This window comes from Harpia harpyja, chromosome 3, assembly GCF_026419915.1.
Source record: "Harpia harpyja isolate bHarHar1 chromosome 3, bHarHar1 primary haplotype, whole genome shotgun sequence".
Classification (NCBI taxonomy): domain Eukaryota; kingdom Metazoa; phylum Chordata; class Aves; order Accipitriformes; family Accipitridae; genus Harpia; species Harpia harpyja.
Genome location: NC_068942.1, coordinates 10,460,011 through 10,482,036, shown reverse-complemented (window position 1 = coordinate 10,482,036; position 22,026 = coordinate 10,460,011). Strand labels below are relative to the sequence as shown.

At 37.2% G+C, this 22,026-nt stretch overlaps 1 protein-coding gene across 1 annotated transcript in view; it reads right to left on the bottom strand.

Annotated features, from left to right (window-relative positions):
- SEC63 (SEC63 homolog, protein translocation regulator) overlaps window positions 1–22,026 on the bottom strand; it is a 62,000-nt gene that overhangs the window by 32,049 nt on the left and 7,925 nt on the right. Inside the window, exons 2-6 of the mRNA XM_052781378.1 lie at window positions 11,274–11,373; window positions 10,294–10,408; window positions 6,567–6,679; window positions 3,885–3,946; window positions 203–261 (exon numbers count right to left, since the gene is read on the bottom strand). Of these exons, the coding sequence (XP_052637338.1) occupies window positions 203–261; window positions 3,885–3,946; window positions 6,567–6,679; window positions 10,294–10,408; window positions 11,274–11,373 (449 nt within the window). The remainder of the gene's footprint in view (window positions 1–202; window positions 262–3,884; window positions 3,947–6,566; window positions 6,680–10,293; window positions 10,409–11,273; window positions 11,374–22,026) is intronic.

Below are 22,026 nucleotides of genomic sequence, written 5' to 3'. Positions count from 1 at the left end.
GCATATTAATACTTTACTCTCAAAGGTTAGATTTAAGCTACTCTAACACTTTTGACTCCTGAAATTTGCTTCAAAGATGTGTATTTGGACCAAAGTATTATTAACTACGTGTTTTTACTAAAATGCACAGTATTAAGCACAAACATTAAGGTGAACACTTGCAAGTTCACCTTAAAATCTTGAGCTAAGTAAGTTGACTCACCAAAATTGAATTTTTCTGATCCACAATCCAAGCTGGCAAAGCTATACCAAAGCTTGTAGCTGTAGGATGAAAGAAAAGAAATTCACTATAAAATATTAAGGAATTGTTTTAAAGTCACATTAAATCTAACAAACAAAACAAAAAACCCTACAAAACCACCAACCCACAAAAAAAGAAATCCTCATTTTTATCTCTTCAATAAGCAAAATTCTAACAAATCTAGAAAAATCAAAAAATGAATTAGAAATACACTCAAGTATGCAATAAAATAATGACTTAAATGCAACTTCTGAAATACCAAAGATTTTAGCTTACCATATTGCAGTGAAATAGATATGCAAGATTTATTAATATAGTAAAAAAAAAAAAAGAGAGAAATATTTCACAGATGGAAAGATTTATGAGCTTTGCCTTGCAGAGTTTTCAGCAGTTTAAATACATATAGTTCAGTAAATACATGAACTGCAAGAAAATTGTTAGAGCAAATGAATTCTATGGGAAAAGTTGTATTAGTCTGTAACTTTAGGAAAGTGTTCTAAGCTGTAAATTGTAAAAATAAAACCCACTACCAGTTCAAATTTCTGTGTGATTGGTAAGAAAGAGAAAGGAACACTTTGCAATTCAAAAGGAGTTAGGCTGCAGAAAACAGAAGACATGATTCTCTAACAGTAACATCTACAGTACACAGATCTGAATACAGAATAGCATAACATAGCTTGTCTTCAGACACTTTAGAGGTAATAAATTGAGCTTTGCAAACGCTACCTTTCCCAACACTAAAAGTTCTAGGAAACCAAGAAAAAAATGAAAAAAGAAAAAAGACTTTACAAATTTCTAGGGCCTGCTTCAAAAAACCAAAACCAAAAAATATGCTTTCCTCAGCACTAGCAGGTATCAATGAGTACTGCCTTAAATAAGGACAGAGTAGGATCCCCCGTGTACTTAGATACTACTCCGATACTGTCTCTAACAAATTGTGACAGCCATCAGTTCAGACATAGTTGTTACGCTCAAGCCTAACGTGACTTCTGTGTAGTTAAGCTGGAAACTACTATTCGTTGAGACTCAAATTAAAGATCTGACCAAGTTGACCACACCTCAAGCTTAGGACTTCAACAGAGTAACACCCAGTGAATTTACCACATTAAGTCATACGAAACGCCCTGCTCTGGAGAAGAGTCTGGAAACACTTTCCTATCTGTTAATGGTTACGGATTTTTAGAAGAACCTACTAAAAATATAACACGTCTTTTACTGGTGATATCAACTTCAGTTTCCCACGATATTTTTGACCTTTAGGATTGCAGCTTCAAACTGTTCCAGAAGTAGTTCAGTACAAAGCTCTTTCTCTTCTGGTCCAAGAGTCTCCTTGCCCCCATCCATGCTTGCTGAGCTGAAGCACTAGCAAATAACCAAGCAGAAATGGTCTAAAACTGCCTTACATTATTAAAAGCATATCTTTTTACTCTCCAGGACCCCCCACCTGCTTTTAAACACTCTTCAAGTGATTTTGCACATTCAGGATCTTATTTTTAGTAAAGGAGCAAGTCATGCCGAAGATAAAATCTTGTTTGCCTGCCTCTAACCTGCATGCTGCTTCAGTTGCATAGAGAGGAATATTGCTTGCTGTTCCTTTGTGCTGGGCACAGAGGGTGGGATGTACCTCATCTAACTTGGTCAGACATGTCTAACACCAGATGTGCTTCATCTCATCCCAGAATATACCTCTATAAGGGACTGCCTCCATTCTTTGACTACACAGAACTAAAAAAATAGAATACATAGCTTGGATACAGATTTTTACACTACAGGTATATAAATGAAGGGAAAATGAATTTCACTAAATTAGAAAGCTCCTCACACTTCAATGTGGAACAAGGTTACAGAATAGAGGATGGGAGAGAGAAAATTTCAGGCTTCTTCCCACTCTTCTGATGAAGCAATGATGAGAGACCTAGAAGCAAAGCAGAGAACTCCAATACCACTGTAGTCTGAGTTAGGGTTTCAGAAGAGCAGGAGGCTTCACACTCACAGTACGAGCTGCTGCCCTACCAAAGAATCATTTCATTTTGCCCTTCGGGAATCCAGTTCCTTAAGTTTGTGAAAGTGATCTCCAAGCCAACCGCACAAGGATCTTTATGCTTTTAAATCCTCAGCTTTTGGCTGAGTTTTCTTGTGAAGCTTCGGGTCCGTTCGAAGACACTGACATACTGCCCAGCTTGAAATCCTGTACCTTGGCAACACTAAGTTAGTAGCTTGTGGGTGCAAAAAACAGTTTAGCATCAGGAAAGGTCCTACGAAAGCTATTTGTGCATACACCAGACTAAAATTTATGGTACCATTTTGCTGATAATGTCAGAGCATTTCTGAAACAAGATCTTACTTGCATTTTTAGCAAGAGGGACAGAGTCCTCCTGCTTGCCTGGCTAGGAAACCAAGAGAAGCTAGGAGCTGAAAGAAATTTGCTATGCTATGAAAACAGAGTAGTTAAAGAAACTGAACCACCACCTTAGTGCATCAGAAATGCCATTGTCAGACTATGATTTAGCTGGCAAAGTTGTTTTTTTGAAGGGAGAGGGAAGACTGTTTCTTTGAAACACTAGTTCAGGGGCTGGAGTTTTTTTCCATTTTAAAATTAATTTCGCATGTTGGATGGATATAATTCAGAAAAAGAATTTCCACCACAGAGTTCCCTCATGTCAACTTGAAACTTCACAATTAAGTTAAATTCCATTTATTACTTCCAAGCTGGCCTTAACTCATTCCATGTAGATACGTAGTAAAACTTAGTCCTGCAAACTGCAGGGCATCAACAAGCAGAGATCTATGGACGCCTGTCCTAACAGATGGCAGGTTTCCTTCTTGCTTATAATGAGTATCAGAAGCAGCTAGAAATATACAATATTCTTCCTCACAACTAGTTCACTTAAACAACGATCACAAAGATATTTTACAATCAACTCACGCACCTGCAAATAGGAGGAGAAAAAAAAAAAATCTATTAACTTTCAGTCTTAAGTTGTTTTAGTTCAGATCGTCTACTGTAAAACTTTACTACACCATCATCAGGTTTATTTTCATGTAGCTACCTGCCCAGGAACAATCTACCACATAGGGATAATCACCAGGACTCCTCAAGATGAAGGTGGCGTAGAGCTACACTCAAACAGTACTGCTTCCAGCACATGGAAGGCAGATGTGTATACAGTATTTATTTAAATACATACATATCCTCACGTACATCCCTTCAAAGTGTGTTTATTGCATTATGGCTAGTTGTTAATTTTTCAATATACATTTATAGTATCTGATCATAAATACTAAGAAGTGTTTAAAATCAACAAGTTTCTGATGAGTATTATTTTATTGTTCACTTATACCTCCTTTTAATATTGGCAAGTCTCTCTAGATACTTACTGAAGCTGACTAATTAAAAAAATATCCTTCTCTTTTTTCCCTAATAAGAAGTTTGAGAAATGTGAAAGCAAACTCTTCCCTGCCTTTCCCTCCCACCACCACCCCAGAGCCAGTTTCACAAGCAAAGAATTGACTGGATGCATTGCTTCAAGTCATAGGAAAAAGTTATTCTAAATATATAAAGACTGAGTGCTTCTCAAATGATCAGATATTACACAGCTCAACGTACAGAAATTACAGAACTTTTGTCATTCATAATTGTTACCTTGTGGTCCATCTGGATTACCAAATTCTTCCCAATTTTTTCGTGATTCTTCATCAGTTAACCTAGTTTCAAGAAGAGATATTAAGTTAATACAGAAGTAAAGAAATTTCTCTAAATCATTAGCATACAGATACATTGAAATGTGGCATTTATACTATCCTTCAGAGATGGTTTGGCAACCTAAGCAGCTTCTGCTATTGTTTGTATGAAATCTGGTATGAAACAGTACTGCTGTATTCCTTCATGATGCACAGGCAAATTCTTTTAGCACTCTGACAGCAAAAGAAATCAGACACAGAAGGTGCATCTTCGTACAGGAGATGGAACAATCACATCTCCCTTTTCATGAGAGTGACTGTGTACCCATCAGCAAGGAGCACTTTTCAATGCCAGGTTACAGTAGAGCAAATTTTGAAAGACAACAAAGGTTGAAAACATTATCTTTTTTTGCAAGGAAGGTGAACATGTAACATGAGTTAATACAGCAGAATTTGTCCATACGGGCTTTTAATTCTCTTATTCTAGACTTTTAGCCTTTGATGGCATGTGTTTGGTTGGTTGGTTTTTTCCTGGAACTCGCTAGTTTCATATTTAAAAAGAGAGAAATAAATTAAGATACCACCTCCTAAATCTTACAGTTTCTATGCCTGTTCTGTAATGACAGTTTCTTGGCAATAATATACCACCTCAAACAGAATCCCTGTTACTAGAAGGAAGGATACTGCTTTAGGAAACAGAACACCAGGCATTCGCTATGCGGAAGATTTTGACTCACGGAAGAAACCGTGAACGAGTCAGACATCTCCTGATCATTTCCAAGTCTCACATTTGTTAACAAGCAGACTTACTGAATGGGTAGATTTTATATCCTTTCAAGACAGCATGGCTAAGGAACTTCACTGTAATTTACTTCAAGATATGCCTCTGCCACAGCCCTTGCAATAGCGTTTGAAGTATCAAACTGTATAACCAAGCATTTGAGTGCTAGCTTGCAAAGCAAACAAGTGAGATGTTTCAGGAGTTCAGAAAGCAATACCAGAATATCCTATCGAAGAGACTTTCATAGTGATGCAGATGTGTTTAAGCAGAAAGTATGATTTCAAAACTGCTCAAGCGAGCATGGTGTTGGTTCTCCTTCTCACCTCACCCCAAACAGGATTCTCGGTCAGTAACGTCAACCACATAGACAACGGACTTAAAAGCAGAAATCACCAACTTGCTAGGTTCTCTGATGATGTGACTGACCCAATAAACCCCTACAATGGAAGAAGGCTCAGAGGGGATGGGCAAGGGTAATGTGCCATGAGGCTCAGACAGACCACAGTGACCCACCACAGCTGCTGCAAAGCAGCTGACTGTCTCAACACAAAGGGGACTGGAGGGCAGCCTTTGTTTTAGATAAACACCTATCAACAGTTGAGCAGATCAACTGGTGGTATAAACGTTTCTCTTCGCATGCATTAAAAAAGTATGAATGTCTCCAAGTTTGCAAGACCAGCATGGGCGGGAGTGCATACCTGGCTCAGCCCAACATAGAGTATAAAAACTAGACAACTAGCAAAAGAATTCTGAAGAGAACAACGGGCTCAAGCTGGCTTCAACCCACGCATGCCTTCCCGGTGCCTGGGGACAGCCAACGTCATGACAGTGAGTGTATTAGAGAGACCAGTAACGGGAATTGCATGGGTATTGTGATTGAACTGCGTATTGAAATTCCTGTATTTTGCTAAGTCTAACTTACACAATATACTAAAAACAGAATACAAATGTATTGCTCCGCTAAATCAGAAATCACATGTAACATCAACTGCCTTCAGATAAGTAAATTTGATGCTAAACATTACATGCTCCACATGTGGAATATTGAAAAGAACCTGGTCAGAGACTATTGCACTCTGACAGATGATCGTTTAGAGTAGAAAAGAATATAAAGCTGTATTAACATTCCACTTATGAACAGCATTACAAAACCCAAACCCACAACTTGATTATGGAAAAATTCAATAAATAGGGATTTTCTTTATAGCACATTCTAATATTAGACATCATCTCTCAGATTAAAAAAAAAGCTATAAAGCACAGGTAAGGCCAAAAGATACTCTGGAGGAAAAGAGGATTCGAGGATTCAGCTTTTAAGAACTACACAGGTAATATGAAACAGTCACCGAGTGAAAAATCAGGACTGCAAGGCAAGCACAAATGATAAGGGATGCCAGGGAACTAAGAGCAAACTGAGTCAGAACCAGAACGAAACTTCTTTGTCGCTAGATGGGAACAGAGTTAAAATACTGTCTCTTACTCTTTGGCTTTATCACCAGGTGAAATGAACCATATATTAATTTTTAAGCAATGCTTCAGAATTGCTGTGACAGGGTTGGTTGGTTAAAAACTGCAACACCCATTTTGTTCTTTGTCATCTTTAGGAAGCACTTCTCCTAGCTGACACGGAAGTTTAATACAAAGACCTAACACCTTACAGTATTCTGACAGTTGCTAAACAATTAAATTATCCTTCTCAACTTGTACAGAACGAATATGCACTGAACCAAGACATGTTTTGACTTCCGTTACATATCCGAACAAGTTTGTCCTGGCTGCTTAGGTCATCCCTGCTATTACCTCAAAGGTTTCCCCCCCCATAATATCAAGCTCCCATTTTTTATAGGCAAGAAAGAAACTTACGCTGCATAGGCCTTAGCAATCCTCATGAACATAACTTCATCTCCTCCTTTATCTGGATGGTATTTTAGCGATAGTGCACGGTACTGTTTCTTAATTTCCGATATACTTGCTCCCTTAAAAAGGAAAGTTTTGAGTTTATTAATAAATACCTTAAATCAAATCCATTCTTCTGTATCTAAATTCTAAAGCACATTGTGCAATATTTCTCTGAACCATTCACTGAACTCAAGAATTACGTTCTAATATATGATCATGAAACTACATATGTATTTCATGGAAACATGATTATATTATTTTTCTAACAACATTTTTATAACCATTATATTTTTAAATCAAGTTAGAAGTCACAGTCTAACAAAAAGACATTCAGATGACTGGGTTTTGGGTTTTTTCTGGATTACTTTGTTCATCCATCCATAGGAAAAAAAAAGGCATTCTTATCTGTTTGACAAATCTTATCTTTTCCTAAACATATTCATGAATATGAGGAACTCTCACTTGCAGTATTCTTCTATTTAAGCAAGAGTTCATAGATCAAGTATGATGGTTCACTTGCAGCTTGTAGGCACAAATAAATCTGTCAGTCACCAGGAACAGTGGATTGCCCTGCCACTTAAGAATGCCTTTGACTAGAATCATACTACCCATAAATTATTTCAAACTCCTTGAACAAAGGGAATGCATTACCTATACCTGAGAAAGAGATTGATTTTTATTCTACTACGGCACATTGTTAACACAATCTCTCATGCATTAACTTTCAGGTTGGACTGTGAACTTCATCACTCAAGAAAACCCACAAAATGTTATAGTAAGTGCAGATAAAGTTTTTCTAGTAAGCTATCTGCTAAGTTTCACAGAACCATTACCATAGGACTTTTCAACATTCTGTGGTACAGAGGCCTAGCATGCTGACCTTAACTGCAAAATAAACACACAAGAAGTTATTTAAAGATGATGGTACTGTTTCAATAAATTTAAACCAGAAATTAAACTACCCTGAGGCTTCATTTGCTGTTACTTTATCTCTCTTCATACAATGTGTCTATAATTTTCCAACACTATTTTTCAACAGCATGCCTGCCTCATTTAATGCACACGATGAATTTACTGCATTATAAATTAGACTTCAAGTAAAAACAGTCATTTCAAGACCAGATGAAGAATGCCAGATGAGTAGCAGAAATTGGAAGGGGGGGGGGGGGGTGGAAATCAGGTTGCTGGAGAAGAGATGGGTTTTCATGGTTCATATGAATGCTGCCCATTAAAAAAATCCTAATTTTTTCTCTCTCTGCCATAGAGGGTGCATGTGGTCCCTGATAAGCTGATGACAAACCTTCTATCATTAATTGCTTACTCCTCATTTTCAAAAGCTAGGCTACAGAGGTTAGGCCTGACTTACAGAAATACTTAGTAGCCTAGGACAGTGTGCTTGGAACACAGAGCTTCCCTATATTAACTACTTACAAAAAAAATTAAGGCCCCAATTGTCTTACTTAAAGAATCCAAAATTATAATTAGTTTTGAGGTTCATTTTTATGCCTTGGATCCCACCTGTAAGAATACTTATTCAATAAATCAGTAATTATCTGAGCGCCTTATGTATTAGCAAATTTAAGTGATGTGCTCCAAAGAAAGCTATTCTATGTTCAAAACAAAGTGCTAATATTATATATAAAATAAGGAGCATGTACATTATTTGGACTTTGTCCATGCTGCGGTTCTCCTCTGAAGAAAAAAGCCTCTAGTTATAAGCTGATATTCTAACATAAGATAAAAAAGTAATCTTGGCCACAGTGTGAATGCAAAGCAGCAAATGAATTGAATTGTTGTGTACCAAAAGTTTCAAGTGCTTGCGTCTACAACCTTTTTTTTTTTTTTTTAAAGTTTTGGGGGGGTTGTTTTTTAACAGCAACAACAGTTCCATTATCTAACACTTCAACATCTGTATCACTTCAACATCAGCAGGGCTGGCAAGGTTCCACTTGAATGGTAGCAAAAGAAAGCTGTTAATTTTCCTGTAGTCTGAACTAGAAGTTTTTCAAGGGGATTTAAAAGACATTGTCTGATAGCACAGAAATACATAAACACACTCTGGAACCTTGGACTCGATCTTTGAGCCCTACTTCACAACCATCTCTTCATCTCCCTTGTAACATCTCTGGCTTTAGTTCAGCTTGTTCTTATGACATTACGCTCCATCCCTCTACCAGTTCTTGGAGCATTCCAGTATTGGTTTCTTTGCCTGGATAAGTTGCATGTGTCTTGAGCACATGTACAAGTTTTCATTAATAAACATTAAGTTACGATTCACTACATACATACCTTTTTTCCCCTCAGGGCCTTTACTTGTAGAAATTTGCCAAAGATGACAAAAGAAAATCCTCTGATGACCTAATCCCTAGCCTGATTTGTTTAACCAAAGTTAACCCAGATATATGAACATTTAAACCACGTGGTTCCAACAGATACCATTCAATAGGAAAGATTTATCTTGTTCCTGTGCGTCAGTGAGAGAATGCAAGTCAGCAATCAGTCATTCAGAGGAACTGAGCAGAGGTTGAATTTAAATAACTTGCGTCTGCACATGACAGGTAGGTCTTGTTCTACCTGTCTAGCTAGAAACAGGCTAGAGTCTATTTATCTGCTATAATGGCTTTCTTAGCACAGAAAAGCAGTACCAGTGATGCCTACCCTTATGCTGACAAGCCACATCACTAATGGCAAGAGATGTATTTGTCAATGTTCGTATACATATTCAGCTCCCCCTCACTAACAATATACATCAAGTTTAATCAAAACAGGTACAAAGTTCTTTCATATTCTTGTCCTGAACTGTAACCACTGTGTACTTCCTTAGACTGGAGAGTAAAACATACCACAGACTTCAGAACTGAAAAGATGACTCTACCATTAAGGAGCTTTGTATCAGGAAATAACATAAACAGAGTATTTGCTCAAAGTATTGTGGATAAGATGAAGAAAAGAGTTTGACAAGACTAAATAAGAGTTTAAGAGATGTCTGTTTGTCTCCTCGGGATATATAACTTTTTATATCCGTTTTCAATTAGACCTTCAATACAAATAAAGCACTGCATCTGCTTTCTAGATAAACACTACATCTTCTCCCCCTCCCCCCCCCAGTTTAATAAACCAATTGGCTGGTATCACTATTTAGAATTTGTTGTTTGCATTCGCTGATGCAATTGATATTCAAGGTGACCTTTACTACATCAAAATGTGCCTCAGCAACACTCTTTAGTGAAACCTTTCATTTACAAGAGAAATATTGCTGTACAACAACTGTAAATCAAATGAATCCACACTCTCGTTTATACAGTTTATTCAGCAGCATCCCTAAATATGGCTATTGAGAAGATTTTCAGAGCGTATACAAAGCAGAACATCTGTTTTCCCGTACTAAGCAAGGAAAGCAATATCAGAGTAAGATTCAACCCCACCTCACTATATTAAAAAGTCATTATAATTTTGAAGGAGTTAGATACAAAAGTTATAATTAGTACAGAGATAGGCAAAGAATATCTAACAACTGACTTTACAATATGCAGCAGCAACTTTCAGATGCCAAAAAATAACAAAACCACTAGATACATTCGCTAAAGTTAACTCATTTTGTTTAAAAAAAAAAAAAAATCTTAAATTTGACATCTAGACATAAAATATACAGTTATAGTAGTACAGACTACTGAAAGATGCTACTACTTACAGGATCCAAATGTAAAACCTCATAAGGGTTGTATTCTTGATACTCTCGGTCCGTTTTGGAAACTTTGTATGCAAGAAACAAAAATAATGCCCAGCCAGCAAGGAGGACTATTTTCCTGTTTGGAAGAAAGAGTTTTTTAAATGTACAAATCCACTAGCTCTAGCATAATTCTACAAATAACATAAGAAGCCATTTGATATCAGTCTTCAAGAAACAATATTAAAACGGTGAGAAACATTAAAGCCATTTTAAAGCAGGTATTTCATTTATAACACCACCTTTGACACAGATGAGACAGCTGCCCTGACTTCTAATTAATTTCTTTTCTCCTTTTTTTTCTTTTTTAAACAAAGGCAAGCCACTATCAACAAAGACTCTTTCCATTCCTTAACTGTCTGTCCTCAGCAGGTATACAATAGTATTTCCTATTTTTAAAGGATGACTAAAACCTGAACCTAGAAAATGTCAATGTTAAAAAAACAAAAAGCTGAAACAAATGCATAACAGACAGTGAAATATTTTGAGGGTGGGAGTAATAAACAAAGAACTGAAGGATATAAAACCATCAACTTCGAACATACACATTATTACTGTTGTATATTTGAATATATATGTTTACATATTAAATATTTAAATCAAAAGACATCACTAGCACCACTAATTTTGGTGAAGGATGATTATTTTTTTGCAACAAATAAATGCATTGTTTACTTATTTATTAGTGCTGAGGTTCACTGGTTTCACTTAGCAGATATTTTATAAAGGACAAACAGCATCCATCTTGATTTCAAGCCCTACTAGATAATAATGATTAACTATTAATTATTCAAATACAGCAGATTGCAAATGTCTCTTCTGTGACACAAAAGCCATTATTATATAACTAATTCCAGCTGCTTTGATTAAAAAAAAAATATTTTTTTTAAATAAAAATGTAGGAATTGCTTTAATGGAAAGTCATGCAAATGAAACATACGTACTTTACTGTAGGAATTATGTTTTGTTGTGGTTTTAACAGTCGCAAACGATACCACAAGCATCTTCCATATACATTTCTTATATTCTTTAATCGAATTTGCTCTATAAAAACAAAGAGAAATATTGTGATTAACCAACCTGACAAAAAGCAGAATGACAAACATGCTTACTTCATCTTGGAGTAGGTAGTACAAGGTCAGTTGGAGGAATTACAAAAGGTCCAGCAATATTGGAAGAAAGAATGTTTTTATCCATTTAAGTGACACTACACATCCATAAACTTAAGAAATTGGTCAGATTATTCTCGGCTACCTAAAAGGAATCGAGTCTATGTTCCATGTGCCACGTAGCAACCATCACTTGTGAATCCAGCCTTTGCCTGGCTAATGTGCACCTGTAAACTTTACTTCTGCCATTTTATACTCAACTCCAACAAGCCTCTCATTTCAATGTCAGCTACTGTGTGCAGGAAAAAACAAATAAACAAAACCCCCAGAAAACCTAACCCACTTGCAAAATGGTATTTGTATATAACTAAAGAGTACAGCTAGAGTAACAGCTACTTGCTCAATTCAAAATAGGATGCATTTTCCTCCTCTTTGAGACATCTGCTTTTTGTAAGTTGCCTTCGTTTAGGTTTTTCCTGTTGAAGGGGAAAAGGAAGGAAGAGTAAGATAATACTTATTTGTAAGCCACATAGCTCAGTAATATGGGCCCTTGGCAAGGAAGTAGATGCATTAACGACAAACTAGTCAAGAAGATTTCCTCCCATGTCCTTTCAGGACAGGATTGGGGCTAGAAGGAAATTGTATTTATACTGTCAACATCACCATGACAATGCATGGAAGCTGTCTCTGTTAAGAGAGTTTTACTTGTATTTCAGAGTTAATCAAGACCAACTTAAGTCTTGGTCAAAGTCGCCTTTTATGCTAAGAAAAGTATGGTGGAAAGCAAATAGCCTGCACAGAATTTCTGTAAGCACTGAAACTGTATGTTATAAAGTGACTCCAATCCTGTTTAAGTAACTTGTCTATCCATAGACTATGCAGCCTGACCTACAACACTTAAGTGAGGAGGTCACTGTAATTACCCTACCTGCATAAGACCACTTTGGCCCTTTTCAGACTAAAGGAGAAATAATTAAGAGAAAAAAATTCATCCTGCCTCAATGCATTTAGATATTGCTGGTGAAACAAGTGACTACATTTGCCAATTTAAAAGAAATTTGTGAATTATCTAAATGCAGGAATTATATTAACAACTTTGATCCAAAGCACATGTCAATCACATCCTAAAAAGTGTTAAATCTCAACTTTGCTCTTTTAACAAGGTGATGCCCTCATCTTAACTACAACAGCAGTTATGATACAAGGAAACATTTTTCTTCAGCAAATTTCTAAAAGGTGATTGTGGAATACAGTGACAACCTCTGCTTAGTCATTCTGAAGATATTGGGAGGTAGGATATGGTGCTCAGTGATCTACTTGAATTTCTAAGCAAGCACCTAATTCAGATGAAACTAGAACTTCAATTTGCAGTCACCAATCTATCAAGGCCAGAGAAACATGACCATAAATGCCAATATTGTGCACCACGAGTTCAGATTTAACCCAGATCAGATGTGACCACAGGATGGCATTTTAAACTCTGGTTGATTTGGCAGAAATGGACAGTGGTAACACAGATGACAACTGGCCATGCACAACTAGTAAAGCAGACAAATTTTAAAGGTTGCAGAGACAAGGTACCAGAACCAGAAAAAGTCTATCGGCTTATTCTGAACTGCTTAATTCTATTAAGTATATCTTCCCCAAAACTCAGTATGACATTTAACAGCTTGATAGGATTCCTTGAGAAGATTAGAAGTCCCATCACCCCCAAAGAGGGAGAGATGGAGATAAGGGAGGAAAATTCAATCCCTTGCATCTGATCTAACTCTTGCAGGACTTCAAAATAAGCTTCCAAACGTCTCACAATTTTGTGCAACCGATAAACCACACAAGTATTTTGCGGTTCTCCTGATCTGCAAAGATTGTTCACATACATAAAACAGGTACTAGACATGAAACTTTCTAAACAAAAAGGATATGACTAAGATTTCATTAAGCATCTGCCCACTTAGTTTCACTTGTATAAGGCTTTAGAAAGCACCGTGAATGAAAAATTCAGAAGACAATGAAAACAGAGTTAAAATGCAACACTGATTCCCTACTGGTAGAATGCAAATTAATTTGGCATTTTCTCTTTACCATTTTTTTTCTTTTCTTTTAAGACAAAAGTTGTGGGAGATCTCTATTGGTTCAGAACCAGATCCACCACAAATAGAAGTGAGCTAATTGTTACCTAAAATTAAACTATAATTTTTAATGCAAAACTAAGAGACATTACCAGCACACATAACTGGCATTTCAAAAAAAGCTGATGGCATTAAAAGACTAGACAGACAATTAAGTTATGAGGACTAAAAAGCTCTGCTACAGAAATAGGGAAGAAAATGTTCTGGGGGATTTTAAACAGTCACTGGATAACTATGAGCCATAGCATGATGCTTTTATGAAAACATCACTGATGGATGATACTTGAACAAACCAGGCATCACAAGCCTCATAGAAGACATATGCTTATGTTAAGCATAAATCACTCATTTCAAATAGTCAATAAATTCAGTTGTGCAGTGCTGAAGCAAGATGAAGCCAACTGTTTGGTTCAACCACACTGACCCTGACCAGCTACCTGATCCAATCTGTATCACAGCCCCACAGACATTTCTGCAGCACAAACAAGAGGCAGTGCTGTTTTGGTAACTGCCTTAACTGACTACACTGCTTGCAGAAATACCTAAAACTAACATGAAAACGGATTACCAGTGCTCTTGGAGAAACAGAAGGTGACTAAGAGAACTTTGTTTACTTAATCCTGTAAAACTAAGCCTAACAGGATATGACTCCTTTTAGTGGTTTTACTAGGCTGTTTTTAACAAGCTGCTGTGCCTTGTCTTTAAAAATCTGTGCCACCCTATGACACAGTGCCCCAGTTCTCAAACCTGTCTACTGTCCAGCCCCGCAAGTACCAGATGACCCTCTCATTTCCCCCCTCTGCATCCTGCCTGCAAGAACAGCCAATATCCTTCACCTTATCATGCCAAAAAGCTTCCAAAAGGCCCGTAGAGGAAGGCACCATGGAGAAAAGAAAAATAGTTGTGCAAGGTAAACTAAAGAGTTGCCATAAAGCCAAATAAAAACTGACCACAGGGGAAACTGATAATAGAAACTAAAGGTGGTTTATAATAACCAGAGAACTGAGGTTTTGGAACAGCCTTCCACTAACAGCTACAGAAGTCACATTTTGTGAACAGTCTGACAATAGCACCAAGAAAAAAAAAAAAAAAAACAAGGCAAGTGGTGTGAGCAAAAATTAAGCCCTTTGGATAGGCAAACAGCACACACCTAAGTCAGCTAAGGAGTCCCTGGCAATGATGTCCTGGAACAGCTATGCTGCACAGGGGGAGCTCTTCAGACAAATACCAAATTAAGACATGATGCTAAGCAGCCATTGCATTTTTTACACATGCATCTGAACAACTCTGGATCAAATCTGATTACAGTTGATTAAAACATATCAACGGAAAAGCACCTCATTAATTTCTTTCTGATCTTGGGATGGCAATGGTCTCATTTGATTAACAACCCCAAAACAAAACAGGGCACTAAAAAAGATGAATGATTGTTTATAGTTATCTGTCCAGAACATAAAGAGAGAGTCAAATCCTTCCCAAATTGAGGCTAAAGTCCAGACTATTCAAATTATTCAGAGCCATCCTGAGGCACTTCCTCTGTCACATTTCATCATTAACACATATTAACTTGTGGAATTAAAAAACAGGTAGCTACTTGGGAAAAAGGAGTACAGACAGCATCACTCCCAGCTTAGGCAGAAAGCCACTGGCAAAACATCACCCTGAGTAAGAAAGCTATATTCCTGCTGTATCCAGGAAAAACAGGCTTCCTGTTTATTTACTGACAACATATGTGATTGCACCAAAGAAAATACTTATCTTGTTAGGAAGAAATTGGTGTGGGTGTGGGGGGAAGGTTATCAAGAGCTGGAATACCAGATAATTACTGTGCTTAACAAAAGCAGCAGTGTATTCCTAATGAGCAAGCTATGGATAAATCAGGTCCTTTTTTGCTTTGCCTTCATCTCCCAAGGAGCTTCTTTTCACACAAGCGGATTTGCTGTGCCACAGAACTGGCACACTGTCCCTGCAATATCCTGCAGACCCCAAGCACACAAGAGTAAATACATTACATGCTGCTCAGGGTAAAGCTTTGCAGTGAAATAGGAATTGTACCTTCTTTGAATTTTAGATCTGGAATCCTTGCTCTGTCAAGGAAAGAGGTTCAGAGTCTGAAAAGCAGATAAGAGTTCTGTTTCTTCTCACTCCAGATCATGGCTCTCCATTAAAGCATAAGAGAACTTCAGACACCATCCTGGTGGTGGCTGGGGAAAATGCTTTTCCTCTAGTCAAAATGACTTCTCATTTCATGGGTAAAACCCTTAACAATAGTGAATCTCTCCTATGGTTTTTAAAATAGGTATTAAACAGCCTTGAAAAGCAAAGGCATAATGCATCCACAGGCTTTTGAATTAATCTTGCTAACAATAATCCATGCATCAAGGTATTGTTAAAGCACCCCTCTCAGATGAGGGTGCAGACTGCCAGTTCATTTCTGTAAATAACCTGGGGAAGCATCCTATGCTTCCTCCATTCCCCCCCAAATTGTTCTGGATGCATCGAAAGTTCCTGAGATTCACAAATAATTTTTCATCAATACAACTCTTACTTTCACAGGGTTCTCACAAGTGCCTATTATATCTTAACAAATGTACATGAATATCCAGCCAAAACTACATCTTATACACTCTTCAAGTTCTCAAGAAATAAAACAATTGCTGGTACAAAAGGAAACCTGAGTGCCATCTCTTTCAATTATTCAGAAAGAGCTAGTCAGGTCCTCCAGTGATACTAGTAGGTATTTTAATCCAACATTGTCTAAAGCTTTTAGACAAATGAAAACAAAATCAAAACCCTAGCACAGCTAGGCTATTAATAACTAAATTGGAAAAAAGTTCATTTGTACACTAATCTGCTTATTACTTTTGGATGAAAATAAAGTAATTAGCAAGTATTTTAGAATTTTACTTCCTTAAAGGTAGCTGTCCATTTGGCTACATACCTTAACTAGAGAATGACTAAAGATCACTGACTGATCTGTAAGTTTGAGCTACAGTCAACTTTATGTTGAATCCAAAGAGGTATGCAACATCTGAACGACAAGCTCAAAGCAATTATTAAAAAAGGAGAAAAAAAAAAACCTTTGATCTTTATTTCTTTTATTTGGTGACTGAAGGTTTTCCTCCTTTGTATTCCAGGCAACAATACAGGTATCAGTACAGAATACTTAAGTAAACAATTGAATCCTCTTTGTCAGAACTTGCATATGCCTCTTCAATATCCAGGTCTTTAGAGATAGCGATTTTAGGATGAGTAAGCCAGAGGTGTCTGCTTTTTCTGGGTGGGTAAACCAGACCACACAGTTCTTGGGTATCACAGAACAGCTGAACATTTGAGGTTGGAAGAGTCCTCTGGAGATCATCTAATCCAACCCTGCTGCTCAGAGGTGGGTCAACAAAGCAGGTTGCTCAGGGCTCTGGCTGTAAGCCTTTGAATATCTTCAAGGACAGAGACCCCACAGTCTCTCCAAGCAACCTGTTCTAGTGTTTGATCACGCTCATAGGGCAACAAAAATTTTCTCATGTCTGTCTCAACATCTGTTCATTCACCCATCACACAATGGGTGAGGAACGCAGGGCACACAAACACAGAAGGAACCTGATCACGGGTTGGATTCGCTGTTTCCATAGATTGCATACAACCTGTGGCCTACAACTCAGCCATGTCTGACTTAAGTTTGGTTTTGATGTTCACCCATACTCATACGTTACTTACTCGCACACACACTGCCTTTCTGCACTTCTCTCCTGCCCCTTCATCATAAGAACGCAAAGCCTTTGGCTTCTCATACAAATATTGTCTTCAAAAACTAAGGCCTTTATAAAATGCAGCAACTGCGTATTGTTTTACTACTCTCCGATCACCACCTCGGCAGTATTAGTGATGACTAGCAAAGCAGACATGCTTCTATCAGCACATGAGGAACACAAAGGATGCTGACAACATGGGCACTGCCAGGCAGCTCAGGAACACAAGCACTTCTATTGCCAGAAGAATTTGTGACACATGCTGGCATGACTTCACAAAACATGTTAAAAAACAATACCACAGAAAGAACGAACCACTTCTGCGGGCAATGAGAAGGGCACCAGATAACTGGGCTACACCAAGACATCAAAAACAAGATCTGGGATTCAAGTCATTTTGCAGTGAACACCATAAAGCAATACAAATACAACAGCACTGCATGAGTTTTGTTTCATTTTTAGTAACCCGTGTAGGGTAACCTAACCTAGCAGTTACTTCAGAAATTACTTCTGCCCTATTCCTTTCTGACAATGAAGCAGACGTGGTCTTCACTGTTCTACTATTGAAAGTGCTTCAGAAGTCTTATATATTTGTTTCTGAAAAACAGAAGGATCCATTTTATCCTTAGGAATGCTTGACAAATGATCCCTACCTAGACCTTAACCTTTTTGTTTCAGGTTCTAGAAGCTCCAACAAGTGTTCCAAAAGAAAACCTAAGGGAGATTCTTTTTCATTTTTTATATCCTCCTGATGAAAAAGACAAGATTACACATTTATTGGACACAGGTAACTCTGGAAGAGAGGGAAGGGAAAGAGGTACACCTGGAATTATGTAGAAAAAAAAAGTTTTAATCACCAGAATCTTGTTTCAGCTGCAACAAACACAGGTCAGTTTTAGGAAGAAACACCACAATATAAGACTATTGGCATCAGTACTAGTATCTAAAAATTATAAAAGTTTATAAAGATCTTAGACTAAATTTTTTAGGACAACCAAAAACTAACAAAAAAAACCTAATTTCCAGAATAAATGGAAGCCAGTGGTTTTCCATCATTCTACCTCAAGCAGTAGGAAAGAACAGAGCTACATCCTAGCCTCCTGCGTCTTTCTGCCTTCAAACTACTAAGAAAAGCAAAGGCAGCAAGTCTAAAATACAGCTCCAGTGGACTCTGTCAGAAAAAGAAATAAGAGGAGGTGCATATGAAACATTCTGCCCACCAGATGCAGACAATTCACCCAAAGGAGAATGCTGCTTGGTTTCAAAAGAAAAGGACTTCTTTCAGCAATGAACACAGAGTTCTGCAGCCTAGGAAATGCCAAGACCACTTTAAAGACAGACTTTCAAAAACTTATTTGCAGCATGTTATCCTCCCTCTACCCCTGTCTTCGAAACTTGAATGCATCAAGAGATGCAAGTAATACATATAGGATGCAAGTCTTGAGTAAAGGTTATGACCCAAGCATACCGTGGCTCTAAGCATTAAACCTGTTCTGTTAAAACTGAGGGTAACAAGCTCAGCTGAAACACTGCTCTTGAGAGTTTCTGATTTTGCTCTTTTTTATTCAGTTCTACAGTTTTAACCCTCTAAACTGTGCACTAAATAGGTTCCTGTTTCCTTTCAACAGCTATGTATATGTATACATATATGCAATGTATACACATACATATGCAAAAGGTGAAGTCTTGGACTTTTTCGTACTTAAACAATCACAGAAATTAAACAATTGCATGGACAATTTATTTACTGAGGACTTGAACTGGGGCGCTCTGAAAATTTACTTTTTTAATCACAGAATCATTTCTCAGATAACAGGTGATAAATACAAGTATGAAAATGCTACCCTATTGCCTTACTAGGCCATTTTTGCTTAACTCTATTGACATTTTCCTTGGTAATTATTGTAAAATAGACTCTACATGGATATAGCATGGTATCTGGGAATAATTTAAATATCACAGGATTAGGAAAAAACCCTACACTTACTTTCAAAAGAAACCACTGACAAACACTGATAACAATACTTTAAAGCAGTAACCCATCTTCCCCAGCAACTAAGAGGCAGGATTCAAACTCATAGTAACTCACAAAGTCAGCAACTCCTCTGAAGTACTAAATAATTTCAAACCTTATTATAATAGGATTGACTTCTAGTGTAAAACCCCAAATTATGAGGCATGAAGCAAATTAAATTGATTTAAAAGCATTCTAAAATACAGTTGCTTAAATCCAAAAGCCTTCAAATGACCACTAGTGTTTCAGTTAAGATTACTTTTTTTTTTAAACTGGAAAGCACATTTCAGGACTTTGAACTGACCATATCAGTGAAGAATTAAATTATCTGAATAGATGCTTCCTAATTTTAATGTCTATTATCATAAGAATTGTCCTCATTACCCCAAGTTTATCTATAAAGAGGTCATGTCTAAGTTAGCCTCTTCACTAAAATGTTTATAGCTGAATAATCTGACCCTAGTTATTTTCAAAGAGATTTTTTTCTGTCTAGTAAATATTCATAGAAATAACCAAAAAATGCCACGTCTTTTGAGTAACATATTGTTAACTATTAAAACTGCAAGCAGTTCATAAACTGCAGGAAGTCCTGTGAAAGGCCTTAATAACGCTTCTGCTTTTCTAGAGCATGTTTTGCAGCAACTAGATCAAGCGTAAAAGGGACAAGAAGTAACCCAACTTTTCATTCACACACTGTTCCACACATTTGCTGACCAAAAGATAACATTTGTTACTAACAAGTTTAATAAATAGTAACATAAGATGATTCAACATCTTGAAAGTTAACTTCTTTTCAGAGTTTACTTACTTGGACTTTCCGTTTAGTCAGCCTTGCTGGTCTCAGGGCACAGTTCCACATTACATTACTCCTAATCAAGCCATTTCCAAACCTTCTCCTTCCTATTAGTATACGGTCTCATTTGTGCTGACAAAACTGTCAGTGGGACTAACTATAGTAACTTTTAAGCTACATCACCTAAATTATCAGATTTACAGTAGAGCTAGACCTACAGGTGCATCAGCAAAACTTTAATGGAATCTGAGAGGAATCAGAAAACTGGCCATTTTAATATGGAACGACAGCCACATGAGTCAAGGTTAACAATTTTAGATTAAATCAACAATGCTGGGCTCCAAGACTTACACATCCTTAATTATTAGCTTTATTTTATCAATTTGGTAGGGTAAGGAAACCAGAACACATTCAATCCAAAACAAATGTAGACAAAAGTCACTTAGCATACCACCAATCACTAAAAATGCCTGTATTCAGCATTGTTCTGATGCACACCTTGAAGAAACTATAATAAAGGACACAAAATTAGCAGACACAGGGATAAGTACCATACATCCATTTATCATCAGTGGGGCTTTTATAAAGGGAAGGTGAGCTTTACAAACTTGCATCCTCTAAAGGAAGTAAACATATGGAAGAGGAGATCCTACTGATACAGTCTGTGGTTTCCAAAAGGCTTTTGAAAGGTTCCTATTAGAAGTCTTTCAGGACAACCGTCTATTGCAAAAATATGTGACTAGAAGATGGAGTGAATAGCCAATTCTCACAGCAGAAGAAAATCGCCAGCAGTTCTGCAGGAGTCTATGTTGAAACTATGATACTTGCATTTCATTAATAAGTAACCTGGGTAAAGGGGTGAGCAGGAAAATAAAGCTTCTGGACGATATTAACTTATTTGGGTAACAAGGGCAAGGGTATCCTGAAGAATTGTAAAGATCAAGCAAGTGGCCTACAGCATGGCAGTATGAAAATGTGAAGAGCAATGGGGACTATCCTAATTTTATATATGTAAGGGCTGACCATTACCTCTCAGAAATGTAATCGTGATGTTGTGAGAAACTGTTCTATGAAAACCTCAGCTGAATGCTTAGTAGTTATAAAAAGCAAAGCAGATGTTTAGAGCATTCCTGTGAGGGAAGGAAGAGAACATTATTCCACCACATAAGCTTAAGGTATGTACAACCTTGAGTATGATGTACAGTCCTAGTCCCCACCTCTCAAAGAAGGGCAACTAGAAAACATTCAATTAAGATGAACAAGGGCCATCGAACATATGAGAAGATTTATGTCCAAAATATAAGCTATAAATCTTTCAGCTGGGAGAGAGAAAAGTGTAAGGAGAGGTAACGGAAGGCTGTAAAAAACATGAGCGATAGCCAGGATTGAATATTTGCTGCCTCTTCCAGTAGAGCAAATAAGGATTGTCAAATAAAATCAGAAGCAGATGCAAAACAAAGGTGATTATTTGCAGTGTGGGCAGCAGAGCTGGTGAACTCCTTGCCATAGGATGGTACAGACGCTACGCTAAAAGTCACTGAACTGAAAACCATTGGAAACTGGGAGACTATGCAAAGGAAGCACCATTTATGCTTGCCCCGTTATTCCCTCATTAAGGCATACGCTTTTGTAATATCATGTAAAGAAGACATCTGACCTGACACAGTATACGCACTCTCTTGTTTCTCCAAAAAAAAATTGCTATTTGAAACTTTATTGGTAAGCCTTTGCAGAAGTCACAATGCTAGCAAATATCCTAGTTTCAAATAGCTCAGCCAGCCAACCAAGATAAAGGCATCTTTTGAATCTAAAATGCATTACCTCCAGCAGATATATATTTAGAATGTTTGCAAGTAATTTTCTGTACAAGGGAAATATTAAGTGAAAATCTCAAAACACCTCTTCC